Source organism: Mastacembelus armatus, chromosome 24, assembly GCF_900324485.2.
Source record: "Mastacembelus armatus chromosome 24, fMasArm1.2, whole genome shotgun sequence".
In the NCBI taxonomy this organism is placed as follows: domain Eukaryota; kingdom Metazoa; phylum Chordata; class Actinopteri; order Synbranchiformes; family Mastacembelidae; genus Mastacembelus; species Mastacembelus armatus.
Window position 1 is genome coordinate 16,281,694 of NC_046656.1, and position 19,997 is coordinate 16,301,690.

The following is a 19,997-nucleotide window of genomic DNA, read 5'->3' on the forward strand; positions in this document are numbered from 1 at the left end:
AATCAATCAACATGAATGTTGAAAGCACTCAAGATGTTTGGACAAGCAGTGGGGCCACGTCACAAGCCATCCAGAAGGCCAAAAGACAACAGAGCTCAACGCAACCTTCAATTCAAATCACACAATCTGTTTACATAATTTCCCTTTCAGGCTCCATTTTTCCTAATCACACTGAGTACAGAAGAGCTTTCAATAGCGCTTTAGCAAAGAGAAGGTCAGCCAGTATATGTCCTAACCACTCAATCACATACTTTTAAACAAAAACTAGAGTGACACTGAAACTCACTGACATGCTCAAATTTACATGTTGAATTTTTGTGTTGTATAATTAAACACATGCAGAGATCAAATGAAACTGCAGTGCTCTTTGAGGGTTGAGTCTCTGCAGCAGCAAATGCATCTGATATAAAAAAAACAAAACTAAATGAAATATTAACAATGTGAAGTTATAAAAACAGTCTATATAAACAACAGTGGTAGGTTTTGCACTAAGATAAATTAGGTAAAATGGTATGAATAAAACAATATGATACAGAGACTGCAGTATTATAGGGACAGGTGAAAGAAGCACAGACACCTTTCACTAAAGTAAAACTAAACACTAGGCTGGTGTTTTTCCCCTCAAGGATCAGTAAACTGATTTTAATCTATAATCATACATGAGAGTTTATCTGTTGTATTCAAATGCATTTTGTGTATTTATTGTTAGGATAGGATATTTGTCAACTGCTTCCCTGGGAGTTATAATATAAAAACGGCATCTAAGGCCTCAGGAACCTGGCGAACTACTGAGACATATTTTTAAGTTAACCACTGCGTCTCCCCATCTGTTATATCAGGCACTGAAGATGTGGAGCAAAAGTAGCTCTCACCAGTCACAACTTTTTTCACTAAAGTTTCAAAAATCTCTTCACCTCTGCCGTTGCCAAAAGCTCTAAGCTTTATCTTCAGTTTGGTTCCAGCTAGAATGACAATACCCTCATCCTGCTGTGCCACAAAGCGATTTTCCTTGTGTGCTGTAAAACAACCACAACATTGTGACGACACTGACCCTAAACACACAACATAAATATACCATAAAGACTGAAGCTGTCAGTCCTTTCTTCAGCTGCTTCATTAATTGACAGGAATTTACCACAGTGACAACCCATGTGATATATATATATAATGATAATATTTGAAGCAGAAAGAACTGTTGAAATATAATTAGTCACAACGTGGCTCACTAATGTCAGTCACACAGCAATATCTTTAGTTTACTAATATTAACTAACATTATTAACTAAGCTGCACATCACACCTAATTAAGACTCTTATAGCAAATCCCTGAGTGTACTGAGAGTGTGTTGTAGTTCTTATGGATACAACTTTTCATTTGTTACATGCAAAGATCTATATGGCTGCAATGCTAATAACTGTTAGCATTTCCTTTGCATTTTTTGGGTGATAACAATCCAACAAACAGAGCACCGTGAGCAACATGAGCATCACAACCATTAGATGAAATATTTGAATCCCAAAAGTTTACTCAAGAAAAACATCAAACTTGATATATCTGAGAAGCTGGAACATGTGAATTTCTGGCTTCGTGCCCCTAAATGTCAGGTCCAACAAAACAATCCCCCACCCACTCAGATATATATTTTTACAGGTTTGTTTTGGGCTGTTCACCTGTGCTCAGCTCTGAAACCATTATTACCATAACTGTAAACGTCTGTTACGGCACACAGCATCCTTGTGGTTAAGAATACAACATGGTGCTATGAAAAATCTAGTTGCTATTTGCTTAAAACATATAAAACATGATAAATCAGCCTATAATATCTCTTATGTCTGACGCCTCCACCACACTGAAGGTAAAGCTCTGCTCTCGACCTTTCTGCTCTGGGATTTTGAATCTCGTAACAACTGCAAGATAGATTGCAAAAGGTTGAGAAACGCTGCTGTAGGCCATTTCTATTCTAAAATACAGCCCATAATTCTGACCTGTACATCCTGCCCAATCTTCCCAATAAAAAAAAAAAAAAAACAGAATACTTGGATACAGTTGGATACAAAAAGTGATGGAGATATACACTACACAATAAGAAGTATTCTGTAATACCTTTAGCCAAAATAAAAAGGGAGCTTTTCTGTGGCGAATTCCTGATTTCATGGCTACCCTAATTAGCCAGAAAAACGACTCTTGAAAGCATCACCTCCCACGTACAATTAAGTATCATCTAAAGATCGGCAGCCTCTTGCTGTATGACATGACTAATCAGGCAACGTGGGCAAAACACAGAGACGAGAGACAGGAGTCAAACAACTCGTAAGAGCACCTTTGGCATTTATTCTAGAAGAGAATGGGAGATACAACACAATGCTGAAACACTACATAGCTGACTACCAAAAACAAACAAAAAAAAAACCAAAAACAACCCTATAAACAGTTAACTGCTTAAATACTCATCCTTGCTAAAAATGGATTTATAACTACCTCCAAAATAACAAGCAACTCAACATCCTGTACAGATTGTCAGTGGGAACTCCTGAAGATTGAAAAATAGGATCAGCCTTCAAGCTGAATAATGTACTATATTTGTCAAATATGGTTATAAAAACTAATATTATAAGAGTTTTGATCCAAAAATGGCCCACGTAACTTTTCACATTAATCACAGACACCAACAATCATGGGTTTTCAAGAAATGCTGAAAATAAAGTTCTGAAAATAATTCACTATCAAGCCAGAAATTGTAGTAACTGTAGTGTCTTTAATTCCATAAGAACAATAACTCTGCAACACTTAAAGCAGCATTAAGGTCATTTTTGGCCACTTTCGTGGAAGTGAAGCAACTTGTTGAATTTTCACAATGACTTATATTAGCTGCCTGTTGTGGATGATTAAAACCACAACAGAGCTAAACATAGACTTAAAAGACAATAAAATACTTAGTCAGGTGATAATTCCCTGATAGTTCATCACTAACGTGGCACCTTTTACATACCATACAGTCATTTCAAGACTAAGTTTTTGTCAGTGGAAACCATCAAATGGTACACAAAGAAGAAAAGATCACAGCCTGCACAGAAGAACTTTCACCTGACTAGTTAAAAAGTAATCCACTTAAGAAAAAATGCCTCTACTTTAACTACAGACCCTCAGGTTTGAAGAGCTGAACACTGACATGCTAAAGGGTTAACAGACAAAGTATAAATCCAGCTGGACAGTGACATAAATACAGAAGCCAGCCTTTAACATCCAGACCCTGTGGGTACATGTTGCTGCTGCCACTGTGCTTAGAAATAGTTGACACAAATAAAGCAGTGAGAGTGAGATACAAGTACGCCACATGTGAGCATAAAGGCACGTTTCATGATTGCAGCACTCGCCACCACTCGGGCCAAGAAAAACAGAGAGGTTTGATACCTCCCTGTATACTCTGCCATCTTCCCCCTTATGCATAAGTGTAAACTCCAACTTATGTTTACATGCGCCAGTGGAGGAATAGCTTAAAATGTAGTGTTCATTTTCGCCTTATCATACGTGCTAATTTGCTGAGAGATTTTCACACTTAAAAAGGCTCTGGAGGTCCAGATAGCTCTAATAATAAATGACTGAACATAGAAACAGGAGCTTGACTCAGGGTGCAGTGCAGTGCAACCAGCACAAGCACACAGTATGGTCCCTGGCAGGGTTGTCTCAATAGCTTTTTTTAACCTAATAGTACTATACAAGGAAATAAAATAATATCACAAATGCAGTACTACCACAAATACCAATGACACCAAGCTGATGTTATTTCACGTGTGATATGCTGCATTTCTAGCAGAGGAACAGAACTTACTCAGAAACAACCTGCTGTGCCTGCACATCCTCATCCATTGACTGAATGAATGGATACATCTGAATAAATGACAACTTTATTTCTACCTAGCCACACCAGCACTGCATTATCTATTCACTGCACTCATAATGTAATCTTCTAATAATAATGTCTTATACTTTGGACCATATGACATCATGCTTTATGATAGATCATTTGACAAGCTAACAAACCACAAAGTAGTACCAAAGCTGATAAACAAGCTCTACTTCCTGAGCCACAGCAGCTCTGCACCCTTGGTGCCTGTATTTTCTACATGTAGCTACATGCTCTTCATTACCTCCGTGACAGATTTGTTGCCAAAAGCACCTAAAGAGTTAAATCCTTAACACACATTACAGTGTTATTGTGCTAGTGTGTAAGTGTGATGCCAGCACAGTAATGGTAGGTTGTTTTTTTTTTTACTTCCACCTACACATGGATGTGTCTATATTTTCGAACCCCTAGAGACCAGTTGAGCTCTGTTTTTCCTCCTTCTAAAATCTAGAGGGTAGCTAATTGCTAATAATCGCTAGAACACCAACAACCATAGCAACTTTAAGCAAACATTGCTTACTTTGGCTAAATTACTCTGCATCAGTTAACCTACTTAAGATGATGAGCTACATATGACAGTCTTGTTGCAAGGCAGCTACCTGAGAATCAGTCATATAGTTGATGAAATCCCTGCCTTAATAAGACACACTGAGCTTTCTCACACCTCCATTGGGGAAAGAAATACCAGCAGAATCTGCAAAGAGACAGTAGAGAGCCTAGGGGGAAACACTGACCACTGAGGCTGAAAGCAGCAAACAAACAGAAACAAAGACCTTCCATGCAGCCATTTGACAGCAGTGTCCATACAGAGCAATTAAAAGTCCCTTAAGACAACAGATATTTGCTTAACTAATTAGGATACAGAGAGGAAATCAGAAAAATGCAGCCAGACTCAGTGAAGCATCTGCATTTCCAGACGACTGTCTAAACACAACAGGTGTAGCAAGAAAAACAAAAACAAACTCTCCTAGCTTTTCCATGTGCAGATCTTACCTGCTGACTCCAGCAGGACGTGGTAGTCCATTCCTCTCTGAGTAGGCGTGTCATCCTCAAGCTCCTGCTTCTCTGACTCCTCGTAACGATCCCAGTTTGACTCCAGTTTCCTCCTGGAGAAAACCTCCATCCTGTTACTTTCCTCCTCAAAGTTGGGTCCTTCATCTTGATCCTGAGAGAGAACAGGATGGGATCCACAATGAGCAATATGTGATTCAAATCATTGGAAACTCACGACAGCTATTGTCCAAATGTTTGACAACACGTTATTATTTACAACCTTAACTGCTGCCTTTAGCCACAATATCTCTATCCTTGTTAATGGTTAATGTGACTACCATTCCTCCATGACAAAAATAACACTTCCACTGACAAACTAAAATTCAAAGAACATTTTGTAAAGTGGTCATTACCACATAGCAGTAATTCAGGACCAGTAACTACGTCTAATAAAAGGGTCGAGGTAAATGGCATCTCTCACTATATGATAAAAAAAAAAAAAAAAACAACAAAAAAAAAAAAACAGATGTCACTGCCATAACTGAAGTCATTATATTTGTCTGAGTCATAGATTTCTTTTCTTGTTTGTCACATAGCTGCACAAAGCTTTTGGTAACGTTGTCATGGAAATATGTTCGCTGAGATGTGTCAGGCTGTTTTTTTTTCTGGTGCCCTATCGAAACACAAACATACAGGGAAACCAATGGTATCAAAGACCACATGGTAGCTATGGATGCACCAAAAGAAGTTATTTTTATGATTGCAATCAAGGAACCCCTATGTGTCAAAGGAGATGCCTAGAATTGCAATCACTGAGCCCCTATTGTTTCCCTTCTAATCCCTACAGTTACCATGGCAGGAGCATCCACCGACTGAACATCCCAGTGGACATGAAGCTAAACCCTCTAATGTCATATCCAAGGCCCGAATTGTACAGTGACAATGTTAAAGTGCAGTAGGAAATATTTAAATACAATCATGATAGTGTTTAATCCAACTCTATACATAATGACAGGACCATTATGTGTCTAATGTAGGTACAGTAGAGAACAGACAACCCTACTTCTTCAATGCACAGCAATTAACTAACTCGGATTGTTCATGTGTTCTGGTAAAAAGGAAAACTAACCTGTGCTTTGGTGTGTGAAGAAAAGAGGAATACCGAGAAAAGTTTGTACATCGCTGAGCTAAGGCTGACATTAGCTCACAGCGCGGTGTCTCAGTGCAAACACGTCGCACCGGGTGCAAATTAGTGCTAATTAGGCCAAACACGGGGGGCTCCTCCTCAGAGACACACAGCACCAAACTGACTGGCTTTCTAATGGAGTTTGGCAGAGTGAGGACCTGCAGCTTCCATAAACTCTTACCCGGTGCTGGAACTCTGTCACATGTGCGCTTGCTCCACGTCCACGACCGCGGTGGTGGTCTCTTTTGCCCCGGCCGCGGTGGTGACCTCCTCGGCCTCTGCCCCGGTGTTCACCGCCAAAACTGTCACTGTCGTTTCCACCTCGGCCACCTCTTCTCCAGCCGCCTGCCCTGCCTCTGCTCTGTCTCCCCTCCATTACCGTCAGCTCCGGCCGAACAGTTTACAGTGTGACACCTCACCGTTGAAGGGAATGGATGTTACATTGAAAGGCGTCCTACGATAAAATGTCGTTTGACTGGTTCCGAGTCTAGTTGGGACAGAAATAGTTAGCACATGTACAGAGATTAGTAGATTAGAGAATATATCAGTTTTACATTTCAAACTTCAATGTCCAATTTTTTTTTATTGGACTTAAAATCGACAAGATAAACAATACAAAAATATTACAAAGTTAAGCATGATGTATTAAGTTAAAGTGTTAAGTTAATTAAGTTAACTAAGTTAATTAAGTTAAAGTTAAGCATATGTATTTCTCTCTCTATATAGATCTATATTATATATACAACAATCAAAATATATAATAACATAATATGTAAAATAATTTTCTCCTGATATGGGAAGAGTGAAACATTTTCAAAAACTACTCAACATATTTATTATTTCTGCAGTAACATGCTGTTTTTTAATCATTAAAAATACAAATTTAAGATTCTACAAATTATTTCTATTTAAAAGCTCATTGTGATGTTGTGGTTCAGAAAAATAGACAAAAATAGCTGTGTACATCTGAGTCTCTTTTCTGTCTCTCTTTTGATTTCAGGAAAACTCTTCATTATACATGGAGCCACAGATGCTGCCCTGCCACCAGTAACACAGACAGACAACACAGCACCATGGTTCCTGAAAACAGCACTTTTGGCAACGCGTCACATGTCCTGACTAATCCTCACAGCCTTTGGGAGGTTATAACCATCGCCACAGTGTCGGCCATCGTCAGCTTGATAACTATTGTGGGTAACGTGCTGGTCATGCTGTCCTTCAAAGTAAACGCGCAGCTGAAGACTGTAAACAACTACTACCTGCTGAGTTTGGCATTCGCTGACCTCATCATAGGAGTCTTGTCTATGAACTTATACACCACATACATACTGATGGGTTACTGGTCTTTGGGGAACCTTGCATGTGATCTCTGGCTTGCAGTGGATTATGTAGCTAGCAATGCTTCAGTTATGAATTTACTTGTAATCAGCTTTGACAGGTATTTCTCAATCACAAGGCCACTGACTTACAGAGCAAAGAAGACTCCAAAGAGAGCTGCCATCATGATAGGCCTTGCATGGCTGGTGTCTTTTGTCCTGTGGGCACCACCCATTCTGTGCTGGCAGTACTTTGTAGGGGAGAGAAAAGTGCCCATGTATCAGTGTCAGATCCAGTTTTTAACTGAGCCAGTGATCACATTTGGGACAGCCATTGCTGCTTTCTACATTCCAGTCTCTGTTATGACTATTCTGTACTGTAGGATCTACAAAGAGACACAGAAACGTACAAAAGATCTGGCAGAACTGCAAGGGCTCACAACAGAAAATGTTCCGGAGGGGACTAAACCACAGAAGACTATTATACACTCTTGCTTTCATTTCACCAGAGAGAAGAGAGACCAGAGTCAGGCCTCCTGGTCCTCATCTAATCAAAGTAACACCACAAAGACAACAACTAAGTCAGATGAGGCATGGGCAAAAGCAGACCAGATCACTTCCTTTAACAGCGACACCTCATCTTCAGAGGACGAGCATCATGTTTCAACAGAAACACCCGAGGGATCTATGAGAGGTGGTGGAGGAACTAATAAGAATGGGCAGGTGACTGATTATACAGACGATCAATATTTTTCCACTCCTCAAAAAAAGAACACTAAGAAGAGTATCTCTGCTAAATTCAAACCTGGCTCTAAGGGCAAAAATGGCAATCCACCATCTGAACCATCATGCCTGCCTGAAGCAGAGCAATCTGCCAAAAATGCCTCCCCATCCTCTTCCTCCACCACCACCTCCAAACCCATGGACCCGGCCCTGAAGAACCAGATCACCAAGAGGAAGAGGATGGTGCTAGTGAAGGAGAAGAAAGCAGCCCAGACTCTCAGTGCCATCCTCCTAGCCTTCATCATCACATGGACACCATACAACATCATGGTTCTCATCTCCACCTTCTGCACAGACTGCATCCCTATGTCCCTATGGCACCTGGGCTACTGGCTGTGCTACGTCAACAGCACCGTGAACCCCATGTGCTATGCCCTGTGCAACAAGACCTTCCAAAAGACCTTCCGCATGCTTCTTCTCTGCCAGTGGAGGAGGAGGAGGAGAGGCGAGGACAAGTTGTACTGGGGTGGACAAAACCCAAATGTCAATAATAAAATGACCTGATGTGATACTGCAAATAACTTATCCCAGACTTTTCTGATATTTAATGTTGTCAGTGGTCATCTTCAGCATGAAGTGCTGCATGTGATTTTTTGTGTGAGCTGAGCCTGATGCAGCACTTACACTGCTGTTTCAAATCATCAGAGAAAAAAAACTATGGCTACCCATTCTTACAGTGGTTTAAGTTTAAAGAATAGACTTACATGATTTCAAGTCTGTTTTTGAAAGGGAACTCCATCAATTTTACAGATCCAAATCTGTTCACAGGTTGTGGGGAATACTGCTGTATACATGAAAAAATGTAAATTCCTAGAAAGCCTTTCAGAAGAAGCTTGATGAACTCAAATGATGTCACTTGTGAAGACTACAAAGTGTGTAAATGAAAATAAAAATGAGGTGTGTCAGTAGAAAAAAAGTGAGCTCACCAGACTTCTGTAGCCCACTCCTCTGCTTGAGACTAGATGGAGTACTCTTTCAATACAATACTTGGATGCCTACACTGTATTTACACTGAAATAGTTACTGGTTGCTGTAATCTTTGCTTTTCGTACTGGATATGCAGTGATCCATTCCCAACTTGACTTCATTGTAAGAGATGGGAATCAGATTTACAGTCCTTGCTCTGTGCAAGATGAGCCAGCTCTGAGGGTCTAATCTTCTGAGCCTTGAAGACAATAAGTGACAAATCCTGACAGAACAGAACACAATATGAATATTTCCAAAAATAAAGGTCAGGGTGTGTCCAGATAAAATGTCCATATCCTTCATATATTGAATCATATATTCTATTTGTCGACTAGTGCAGTTTTTTCTCTGTATTTACACTGTATGTGTCCATGGTTCCTTCTGTACACTATGATTTTGTTGGAACATAAGTGGCTTGCTTCATTGCTAATAAGTTCTTATGAGTGTCTATAAAAAGAAATCAGTCCTTTAGAAGATAGTACACAACAAAATTAAGCTCATTTGCATGAAGCCCAAGATGAAGCCCAACAATTTTGGTACAGACTAGTTCATTTTGTTTAAAGTGTATATGAAGCTTTATAAACCTTTGTTCCCCCATTTCTTACACTGGAGTAACATTAGGAAGGAATTGCTTTAGGACCAGTATGGACAGTAGGAATTACTACATAGACAACAAAAACATACTTTCAATGTGTGAATAAAAATTCTAAGACTATATTTTTAACCTCATATAATTCACAATTAGTCTCTGGCTCACTTGCACTGTATAAAGGACATAATCAAATCTCACACAATTTGAAATAATTTAGAACATAATGAACACAAGTCACTGATTCTGTTGACTTTTACACCTCAAACAGTAAATGTAAATTCCTTAGTGTATATCAGTGTTTGGTGAATGTTTTTCTGCTGTTTTATGTCTTGGTTCTTGCTATATGTTATTTGAGCTTGTGCTCAAGGGCTAATCTGTACATTTTCATGAATTTACTGCATTAGTATTATGGTGGTGACATGACAGGTCTGTTTATTTATCACAACTTGATTCCTATCAACAGTTATCTTAGTGTTCTGCTCAGAGGCAAAAAGTGTTTTGTGAATGAACCTGCGCTCATTTTCTGTGCAGTTATGTGAAGATGTCTACCAGTATGAACATTGAAATACAAACTCAAAGGCAGAATTACACTTTTTTCAGCATTAACACTTTCTACATCAAATATATTGAATGTAATCTGATTGGGTTTGTACTTACAAGTTCGTTTTTATATAATTATGACAATCGTTTCATGCTCCAACAGCTGACTAATGAGACTAATGTGCCCTAAATAACACGTGACAGTGCAGAACAGAGCTCCCAGAGGTCATTGGGGTCTCTTTGGTCTAAAGACTACAGCACATTTTGCATTATAATAGTCACTTCAGTCTGATGCAACTGTATTGTTAAAGGATAAAGCTGGTAATGTATATTTTCTTTCATGTCAACACATTAAAACATCAGAACCAACAATGTAGCCAACACATCTTTTTTTAGACAAATTCCCCAGCCTCCCCACTCTAGCTGTGATTTCAGTTTTGATATAGCTGCTGAATGTTTTCTTCCAAAAAACAATGTACAGTATGTCTCATTTTCAGTCACAGATTCAAACAAACTGGACTTTTTTAAAAAGCATGAATGAAATTTAAGCTTAATCTACAGTTGCTGGTTTACTGTTTGTCTTTTGGTCAGTACTAAGCACTGCAGACTGGGAACACCCAAAAAGACCTGCAGTCTGGGCAATGCTCTGACCCAGTCACCCAGCCATCGGTTTGGCCCTTATCAATGTCTCTCAGATCCTAACATTTGTCTGTTTTTCCTGCTTTCCACACATCAACTTCAAATACTGAATCTTCACCTGCTACCACACAGTGACAGGTGCCACAGTAAGGAGATAATCAATGTTATTCACTTTACCTGTCAGTGATCACGATGTTACGCTGCTCAGCATATGTCGCAAGTCTCTGGGGAACTATTGCCTTACGGGATCAGAATTCATTCTTCACCTAAAAAGCAGAAGCTGGAAAAAACAACCCCAACTCAAGCTACTGGCAGTGTTTTTCTAGAGCTTTCAGCCATGTCACATGCCCTTCATCATCACAGGGTGTTTGTTTAGTTTTCATTGAGATGGATCATGCAAGGAAATATATAATTTTAAACACATTTTATTATGACTTCATATAGATTTTGTCTGCTTTATTACAAGTAAATCAAGTTATGCCTTAGACATCTTGAAAGCTACACTGCTCTATAGCTTCTCAAACTGCTGAAAATAATCATGGGAATTTATACACCTTAGGCACGCATGTACAATATAGGAATTATGGGCTGTACAGTACATCACAAAATAAGTGTCAAGCTCATGTGCTCACTTTCAGAGAAATGAGATGGTCTGAAATAAAAACACAGTTGTTATATAACCATTACAATTTATTTATCTAGGTTTTTAAATAATTTATCAGTCTTAAAATTCAAATTAGCTTCATTCACAGTTGTATTTACTGAAACTGAAGTAACAAAAAAAATCTCTGAAGAAGTATATATGTTATCTTTCAGGTAGTGGGATTAGCAGCAGTGTAAAAATGCACACCAGAGGTTTAGCACAGAAAGACCAATAAGTAGTAGAGTCACATGTAGAAAATACAGAGCAAATGATGAATTACTAGAGTGCAGAGTTTAAGAAATTTCTCAGTGCAGTATAGAGAGAAAAAAAAAAAAAAAAAAATCTGCTCAGTTTCCAATAGCATATTAGAAATTAGGATGTGATCCAAAGAACTGTTAAAGAAAACTGTACAATAGACCTAGAGGGAAAAAAAATGACACTTAAAAATTCTGCTTCCATGGCATAACTCGTGCTTCTTTAGGCAGACTGAGGAGATGCGTACAGGGTAGTACTACCTCCTTTTTGCAGCTGGTCTGGTGCCCTTGCTGCTGCTACCTGCTTTACTGGAGCCTTTGGAACCAGAGAAGAGCTTGGTCATGAGCTCAGAAACATCTGGAAGCTCAGGGTTGGGGTTCAGCATATTCATGGACTGCTCCATTTCCTGTGAAAAAGGCAGTAGATGAAGACTGACAGCTGGGAAGACACTCTGAAAACCCCCATTAATTTGAAAAACTGATTTGTCACAGTTTTTATATGTTCGCACTTCAGGATACAACACGGATGAGGCATTACAAATTGTCCTTTGACTAGGGATATATATGCACTATTTGCTTCCAGGAACGCATCTTATCCCACCCCACACACAGACTATTTAGACATTCCTTACCTTTCTCATCTCTGGGTCATTGGTGTTGACCACTTTGGGTAGCAAAACAATAATCAGCAGAGGCAGGACCATCATCATAACCTGCAGTAGCAGAAGAAAAAGTTCATGATTAATCCACGTTTAACACCACCATCAATATGGTCTTAAATCTAAAAGATATGACGACTGTCCACTGAGAAAGCACACAGTTGAACAGTTAAGGATGAGAAAGTGTAAAGATTAACTGCAAAGAGTTGGAAATGCACAGTTTAAATGGTTAACAACTTCTGACATATAGAACTAGAAGAAAGTGCTTCTACCCAGGAAGACATAAGTTTTTACCATTGGGTTCATAAGGAAGTCCGTCCAACCCCAGGTCTCCCTCTTCATGAAGTAGATGTGAGAGCCCACAGATCTGATTTGGAGAGGATAAGGCTGGCGAATTACCTCTGAAGTCTTGATGTAATTCACAAGACGTGCCCTGTGCAGTGAAACATGGTTACTTTAGTGGGCAAGACTTGCAGTATGAGACATTACTGTGTACCGGTTTAGATGCTTCCAACATTAAGGTCTTACCTCATTTTTCCCTTGGATGTGATATCAACACGAACTGGTTCAAACTTATAGGTTGGGGTTACGATTTCCACGACATAAGATCCTGAAGGGACGTCATTTACAGCAAAACTTCCATCAGTTCTGTAACAAGAAACAAGTTGAACATTTTCTCAAGATAATTTACCATTTTTTCCTTCAGACCTGTCAGTGCTCTGCAGTGTAGTCTGCACACATTGGTTTTTATCTTGGTAAACAGTTACAGAGCTGCCTCACAAAAGGCAGGGACCCTCCAACCAAGTGTCAATCTCAATTAACTACAAGGATCATCAGTGCCTTATAATTTATCTCCAGAAGGATTTTTGTTTCCCGAGTGTGCATTACATTTTCTCTTACTCAACAATTCACACAGCATCATTAAACCGCAGGCACGTCCCTGGTGGCCGCGGTTTGTTTTGGTTACAGCTAAAGATAGCACGAACTACAAGGCCTGGGTCCGTCCGCACATTAAACGCTAACCTCACTGACAAGTCAACAATAAAGAAACAAACCAGTTGTTGCTGCTAGTTGTCACGAGTTATAGTCATGATTATTAAGCTGTATTTCGTTAGGACAAACAGAATCCGCCATCTGCCAGCAGCACCTGTCCCTTAACAACGTTAGCTCCACATGCTAATGCTACCTAGCCTCGGTAAAAGGCTAGCTATCTAGCTAGCGGGTATGACCACGGGTGTTTCTTACCTCAAAAATCCCACGTATTCTTCACCTTCCACCAGGACCCGGGCAGTGGAGACCCAGTCTTGTGCTTTCACCCCGGGGACTATCGCTCGTCCCTCGATTTTGAACCGGTCTCCGTTCGCCTGTGTCGAAATCCCTGCGCCAGGCCCCGTATCCATGTCGGTAAAACACCACGCCACGACGGCCGCAGCCTGCACGAACCCCCACACCAGCAGTATCCTTTCCCTCTGCAGCATAGCGTCGATTATATTAAAACCACGTCCGACTCCGCGCACCTCAACATGAAACGTTACAGACTCGAGAGCAGTTTGAAGTAAACGCGGAAGACTCGACACATCAGCTGGCTCTGCGGAAAATGACGTCACGTCTGAAATGTCCAAAACTTTATTGTCCACCCAGACATTCACAGTCCGATAATGTCGACGTGCGTTGTACATTAACAAAAATAAAACTTTGTCGTCCATTTAATGTAAACACTCTACATTTAATTGTATTGAAGATGTAATTACAAACACAACGTACACATATAAGTCTTTTAAATACGTTTCTAATACCACACACAATGTGATTTATAATCTTTATTCACGTTGTTAGCCCTAGATGACTAGACTACATCTGAAATAAAATCAAAATCAGGTGCCAAAATTTAACACTGGTGGGAACAAGATAGTCAGTTTACCTAAATGCATCTGTTTTGCCCCAATCAGGGTCATATTTGTTGCACCTTACACATCAAAATATACAAGAATCAAGTTTAGATTTTTATCAAATTTATTTAAAAGGTTAAAAAGAATCATTTGTTTTTACATTTTACATTATACAATCAACTATTATATGAAGGGGAAAACAAGAAGAAGCTCTAATAACTTAAGACTGTTGCAGATTCAAGTTCCTAATTCTGGGGAACCCAGGTGCAAAACAGCGAATCATTCATTACATCCACACATGCATTTTCATTCCACGGCAGAGTGGTGTAGTGAGAGACAAAGAGCTTGGCACTTCATAGAGCGACATTACATCCAGTCTCATGGAGGTCCACTAAATATGCCCCTTCACAAAATGGTCCACTTCAATGTGAAGCAGTCATTCTCTGTTATTTTGCAGAAAGGCTCTCTCAACCCTCCTTAAAGAGACTCCGGCTCTAAATGAGGGAGTGTTGTCTGAATTCTCAAGTTCAGTCCCAGTTCAGAGGTTTGGGTTTAAGTGGCAGAATGAACCAGTCAATTCTTCTGGCATCATTATCAGTTCAAAACACACGATCTGCCAGTAGTGGTTACATCCTCAGAGTGCTACTGTGACAACTGTCAGGGCAGCTGTGACAGATAAGACTCAATGGCCTGCAACATGAAGTAGAGATAAAAACATTTTAGCTGTCATCACATCCACACACAGTACACATACATTACAATAACCTTGTTCACATATTCAACACCATGAATAAATCACAGTTCAAACATTCATTTATGAGTGCTCTGTTAAACACAAGATAGATTATTTTTATACTGAATACAAATTATGTTAACTTGACTGTCCTGCTTAAAACAATGTATTTCCTTTGAAAATGTGTCATGAAATAATTTTGAATATTCTTTTGTGATTTGTGAACAGGATGTGAAACAGATGAAGTGCAACCACAGTGCAGAACAAAAACTCAAACTACAAATGCTAACAATGGTAAGCTTATTATGGGCCTGGTGGTTTTCTTTAGGATGGGAGTGGTTGGTTGTGTCCAACCAAAATCAACAGAGTGGAGAAATACAGTGTGAACACATGAACAGATGGTATAACAGTTCTGTGACAAATACTACATTTGTGTAGCACTATGTTCATTTTCAAGCTTGTTTTGAGTATATGTTGATTCAACTCCATTATAGTTTTTATTTAGCTTTGCAAGTAACAGAAGAAAAACTGAGCTTTAGTTAAAAAAGGAGCACATTTTCTTTTATAAGACCTTAAATCCCCAAACAAGGGCTCCTAACTGCTATTTAAAAAAAAATTCTCTATAACATAACATCCTGTTACAACTATAACACTATGAATAAATCCCTGATAAACATTATAATAATGTCATCCTTCCCACCTTTGCCAGTTCTCCTGTAGGTCCTGGAGCCAAACATAATTGGGTTCCTTCCTTCCACAAGTCCTTCAGCCGCTGCCTCATGACTTCAATATTCCTGAAATAAAACACAAACTTTACCACTGCAGCACAAGAACAGCATACAAAGGATCCCACAGTCAGCCACTGTACAAACCCCAGCACACCTCTGCCCTAGGAGTCCTACAAATACAAACTGCAGTCAAAAATGTGTGTGACCATCTTTTCACATAAGTTTGTGAAACCCTTAATTTAGAAACTCAAAAAAATAAAATAATAAAAAAATCAGATGCAGCACAGTGCTTTACCTCCCAAAAATTAAAATGTCTCTTTAGAATGTTTGCCATACCATATGTTTGCCATAGAGAAATATTTAGTAATTATATTAATGAACCATAAATTACATTTTTTTCTTAATACATTCTGAATTTGGTTCTCAATAATTGCTATGGTATCTTGAAGTCAATGATATTTCACAGACTGCCTTGTTAAATGAGGCTACAAAAGCAAAGTTATGTTTATTTTCAACTTTTGACAAATCAATTCAAGTTTAAAAACAGGTGGAACTACACTTTTAGTTCTGCATGTTTCATGGGGGATGTCTTAGGTTTCATTTAAACATGCCCTACCCACCTGTCTTCTGAACAACTGTCCTGCAGTCTTTTCTCATTCTTAGAAAGTTCTGGCCACCATTTCCTGATGATGGATTGAACCCAGTGCAAACCCACCACTATGTGTCTGTAAACAGAAGATAAATCAGACTGGTTAGTCAAATTATGCCAAAAATATAATATTTTGCTGCACTATTTCAAAGGCACTTGGTTTTCCCCATTAAAGTCGAATATATTTCACCACTCATCCAAGATTCTTCATAAGTCCTTAGTTCAGTTTATTACTTATTCATCAGAGAGGCTGAAAGCTGAGTGATGCATCATCTTCAAGAATAAAACAGCAAATCTAATCACTTTAAACTCAGTACTTTTAGATATATAATGTCAGAGAGAAATGATTAAACATGCATGCAATTCCTTCATGCTACTTACTCTTCGTATTTACTCGTGAGAATTACTTTCACTTGGGGCATGAGGTCAAGGCAGCAACCAAGTGACAAACATGGTGCTTCAGTTTGAAGACTGAGGAGCAACAAAAGATGGGAAAACAAACAGCATAGTTAAAGCTTGCCGACAATATGGACAGACACATAACAGACAAAAATGTGTTCATATTGTCTGAATAGTTGAATTCAGACTCATGGTCTGAGTATTCTTAATCTTTCTAACAGTTTTTCTTCACATTCCCAAAACCTTCTGGATTGTGAAGAAATGGCTTTTAATTCACAATACATAGTGGTGATGAAGCAATGCGTCTGCCTCCTCTCTCGGGTTGCATGGATGCTGACACTCACTCTGAACTTTGTTTCATCTGCGTATTTTATTCCCTGCAGAATAGTGAGTTCTTTTGGGCGGCACTTTCACTTGTGTTACACTAGGAGTTGTAGTTTAGTGTGAACATAAGCATTTTTCCTTTTTTAACAGTCTAATATTATCTTCACTTGAGCCAAGAGTGCCAGCTAACACTGGTGAAATAATGACTGTAAATATGTACATATGTTGCTTTGCTATATAAATCGCAGGCCAAGCCAGAGGAGTAAAAAAGTGCGATTATAATCTGGAAAAGACATAATCTGGCAAACTACAAAGAGGAGGAGGGCAAAGATCTTTCTCTCTGTTAGTTTTAATATGATGCCAAATGGTCTAATTATAAACACATGACAGCACTGTTCATTCCTTATAGTTAAAACTAAACTACTTAAAAGTGAAATCCACATATGTTATATGTTACCCAAATAAGACTCACTTGTTTGTTAAGACAGGTAAGCAGTCAAGCAGCACACCTGTGTCTTGAATTCTGCAAAACCAAAAAAAAAAAAACAAACAAAAAAACATGTTTAAGAGGAAACATGATCCTGAAATTTAAGTGTGTACAAACATCTCCAAAGTGTAAAATTAGCCATCAGTTTTACCTTATTAAGTACGCCACTAATTCACTGGCATTTCTTCGCCATAGTGTTTGTGCTACTTTTAGTCGAAGATTCCTTCCAAAAAGGATGTGAGTCATTGCTTCATGGTCTTTGGATAGCTGTACAAAAAGACAATGTACAAAATGGACTAAGTGACACTTTTTTAATTAACTCAAAGAAGAAAGTAAAAGAACAGCTTTTACCACTACAGAAAAAGGAATATGGAGCACATTTTTAATAGTCTTAGCAGTAACTGACCTCAATAAAGTCAATGTATTTGGAGCTGGCCCCTGCCATCTTGGAGGCCTCTGCAGAGTTCATAGGGAGCCCACAGTTGTCATTGCAGTGAATGCCCCGCACACCATCGGAGCACGTCACCTCATTTTCCTTGTTGGCCATGCCGGGTTCACGGGCACAGCATACATCTGATGTTCTGCAGTGCAGCTTTAAGCCCACCCCTTCCAATGGATAACCCTTCCTCTTGCAAGATGACAGCCGTTTCGCTTTGCCTGGACTGTGTACTCTGTAATGCACTTGAAGTCTGCCAAGAAGAAAGTGGAGATGGACCAGATGCCATGCTATTCTAATTTAAAAAAAAATACTAAAAGTCCAAGTTACACATATGGTGAAAATGGTTAATGGAAAGATGCCTTAATGGTCCAGTGACTGAGGGAAATGAGCTGTGGGACACAGACAGTGTGAGTGATCACATTAAGAGTCCCATGATGTGGATCAGACACTCACCTTTCTTTACCTAATTCCTCCTTATTTATAATATCCACCTAAAACAAAAGGATAAGGGATGAGGCCACTACTACCACCTCTACTACTAACATACCACTAAACAATACTTCACAGAGACCAGGATTAAACACACAATAGGACAATTACTTACACAATAAGCCATTGTATTGGCTCTAAGATGTCCATACCTGCTTCATGTTCTTTTCAGCAGAAAGATGCAAACAGGATCGCAGAAAGCCATTGGTTTTATTCTGGTTGACCTTAAAGACTTCCTGTTGACAGACATGCTTACCACCTGCCATAATAAGGGACACTGTTGAACAAACAATCGTTATTAACGTAATTCAGTTTCAGAAGCTGCAAAAGTCATAGTCTCCTCACTTATCAACAGCTTACAGGATGACACGTTACAGCGTGTGATCCGTGGTAGAAAGTAATTTAATGGTTCAAAAAGACTAAAGAAAACACTAACGTTAATCTTAATGAAATAAAACGAAAAAGTTTTACCGACGAGGCGTTGGTTGCTGCGGTACAGGGATTAATCTTAGCTAACTTTAGCTGAGCTGCAACAAAAGCCACAATATGCTGATTGAAGTTGAGATAGCTGGTTTTCTGTCTTGCTATAAACGAGGCAGCCGAGGGTTGAGGGGGTGTAACATTGCATTTGGTGTCTTAGATCAACGTTAGCCTATGTACCTAGAGTAGCTAACGTAACTAGCACAGCAATTAGCTTTAGCTGTTAGCATGCAGCTCAACTACCGAGCACACACGGAGAAAAGTAACGTTAACTAGCTGGGCCGCTAGCTCGTTAGCTTTTCAACTCTTGGAGCATATGTCTCCATAAATACCACTTCGAAAATTATTTTCACTGATTAAACAACGAAGTTAAATACCAACCGCTTCATTTTGCGCTGTGTTTTGAAATCTCCTCGGGTATATGAAGCTAAAGTATGACAGAAAATTGGCTAAATTCGAGCGCAACTCGTCTCTGTACAGGATAGCTAGCGTTTCACAATTGTGCCATTCAAATGAATACACTGCCGGTGTGGGAGGATTGTGGGATTGATTTTGGCAAAGAAAAGCTGCAAGTTTAGCGACAACTGCTGGACATGACCGAAGTCTAATCTTTCTGTGCTATGGCTCCACCTCGTGTCCGATACCCTTCAATGCAGAAAGACGTGTGTCTCTCATAATATTTTAATGGTCAGTGTTAAGTCGATGACTGGTTATTATTGGGGCGAAAGTTAGGTTAGGTTCACATGAACTTGAGGGAAAACAGAGTTTAATTCACGCAGCATCTACTCCTGAGCTTTGGGATCTAATGATAACCACAGTTTAATTAGTGAAAGCACAAAATAATGCATGGTACTGTGTTCAAGTGATACTGGGATATTGTCAGGGGCTTCTTTAACTTATAGTA

At 39.2% G+C, this 19,997-nt stretch overlaps 4 protein-coding genes across 7 annotated transcripts in view; 1 reads left to right on the top strand and 3 right to left on the bottom strand.

Moving 5' to 3' along the window:
• The window catches only part of aven (apoptosis, caspase activation inhibitor), a 27,230-nt gene extending 20,738 nt beyond the window's left edge, over positions 1-6,492 (bottom strand). Inside the window, exons 1-2 of the mRNA XM_026319555.2 lie at positions 6,266-6,492; positions 4,899-5,070 (exon numbers count right to left, since the gene is read on the bottom strand). Of these exons, the coding sequence (XP_026175340.1) occupies positions 4,899-5,070; positions 6,266-6,460 (367 nt within the window). The 5' untranslated portion in view covers positions 6,461-6,492. The remainder of the gene's footprint in view (positions 1-4,898; positions 5,071-6,265) is intronic.
• The window catches only part of chrm5b (cholinergic receptor, muscarinic 5b), a 12,777-nt gene extending 2,218 nt beyond the window's left edge, over positions 1-10,559 (top strand). Inside the window, exon 2 of the mRNA XM_026319552.1 lies at positions 7,085-10,559. Within this exon, the coding sequence (XP_026175337.1) occupies positions 7,158-8,687 (1,530 nt within the window). The 5' untranslated portion in view covers positions 7,085-7,157 and the 3' untranslated portion in view covers positions 8,688-10,559. The remainder of the gene's footprint in view (positions 1-7,084) is intronic.
• A 768-nt stretch (positions 10,560-11,327) lies between these two features.
• Positions 11,328-13,954, bottom strand: emc7b (ER membrane protein complex subunit 7b). The gene is made up of 5 exons (XM_026319558.1): positions 13,722-13,954; positions 13,005-13,124; positions 12,771-12,909; positions 12,450-12,530; positions 11,328-12,224 (listed from the first exon to the last, which is right to left on the bottom strand). Exons 1-5 carry the CDS (start codon positions 13,952-13,954, stop codon positions 12,075-12,077), a joined length of 723 nt encoding a protein of 240 aa, XP_026175343.1. The 3' UTR covers positions 11,328-12,074.
• A 517-nt stretch (positions 13,955-14,471) lies between these two features.
• katnbl1 (katanin p80 subunit B-like 1) lies at positions 14,472-19,653 on the bottom strand. Of its 4 annotated transcripts, none has more exons than XM_026319398.1 (10): positions 19,475-19,653; positions 18,729-18,872; positions 18,578-18,615; positions 18,092-18,374; positions 17,837-17,952; positions 17,671-17,721; positions 16,857-16,946; positions 16,447-16,551; positions 15,799-15,892; positions 14,472-15,055 (listed from the first exon to the last, which is right to left on the bottom strand). In XM_026319398.1, exons 2-10 carry the CDS (start codon positions 18,738-18,740, stop codon positions 15,023-15,025), a joined length of 822 nt encoding a protein of 273 aa, XP_026175183.1. In that variant the 5' UTR covers positions 18,741-18,872; positions 19,475-19,653; the 3' UTR covers positions 14,472-15,022. The 4 variants fall into 4 exon arrangements, with proteins under 4 accessions (XP_026175183.1, XP_026175184.1, XP_026175185.1 ...); XM_026319399.1 differs by having other exon boundaries at positions 18,729-18,890; XM_026319400.2 differs by having other exon boundaries at positions 18,766-18,872; positions 19,475-19,652.
• Between the last annotated feature and the right edge of the window lie 344 nt (positions 19,654-19,997).

What these genes read in the sequence shown, in the direction of transcription:
- emc7b (XM_026319558.1), bottom strand. Translation starts at nt 13,954, where the DNA reads ATGCTGCAGAGGGAAAGGATACTGCTGGTGTGGGGGTTCGTGCAGGCT. An exon ending in ACATCCAAGGGAAAAATGAG is followed by an intron (nt 12,910 to 13,004) that starts GTAAGACCTTAA and finishes TTCACTGCACAG; the next exon opens with GGCACGTCTTGTGAATTACA. An exon ending in ATGACCCAGAGATGAGAAAG is followed by an intron (nt 12,225 to 12,449) that starts GTAAGGAATGTC and finishes CCTTTTTCACAG; the next exon opens with GAAATGGAGCAGTCCATGAA.
- katnbl1 (XM_026319396.2), bottom strand. Translation starts at nt 18,879, where the DNA reads ATGGCAGGTGGTAAGCATGTCTGTCAACAGGAAGTCTTTAAGGTCAAC. An exon ending in CTGAAAAGAACATGAAGCAG is followed by an intron (nt 18,616 to 18,765) that starts GTATGGACATCT and finishes CTTTTGTTTTAG; the next exon opens with GTGGATATTATAAATAAGGA. An exon ending in TTAGTGGCGTACTTAATAAG is followed by an intron (nt 17,722 to 17,836) that starts GTAAAACTGATG and finishes TTGGTTTTGCAG; the next exon opens with AATTCAAGACACAGGTGTGC.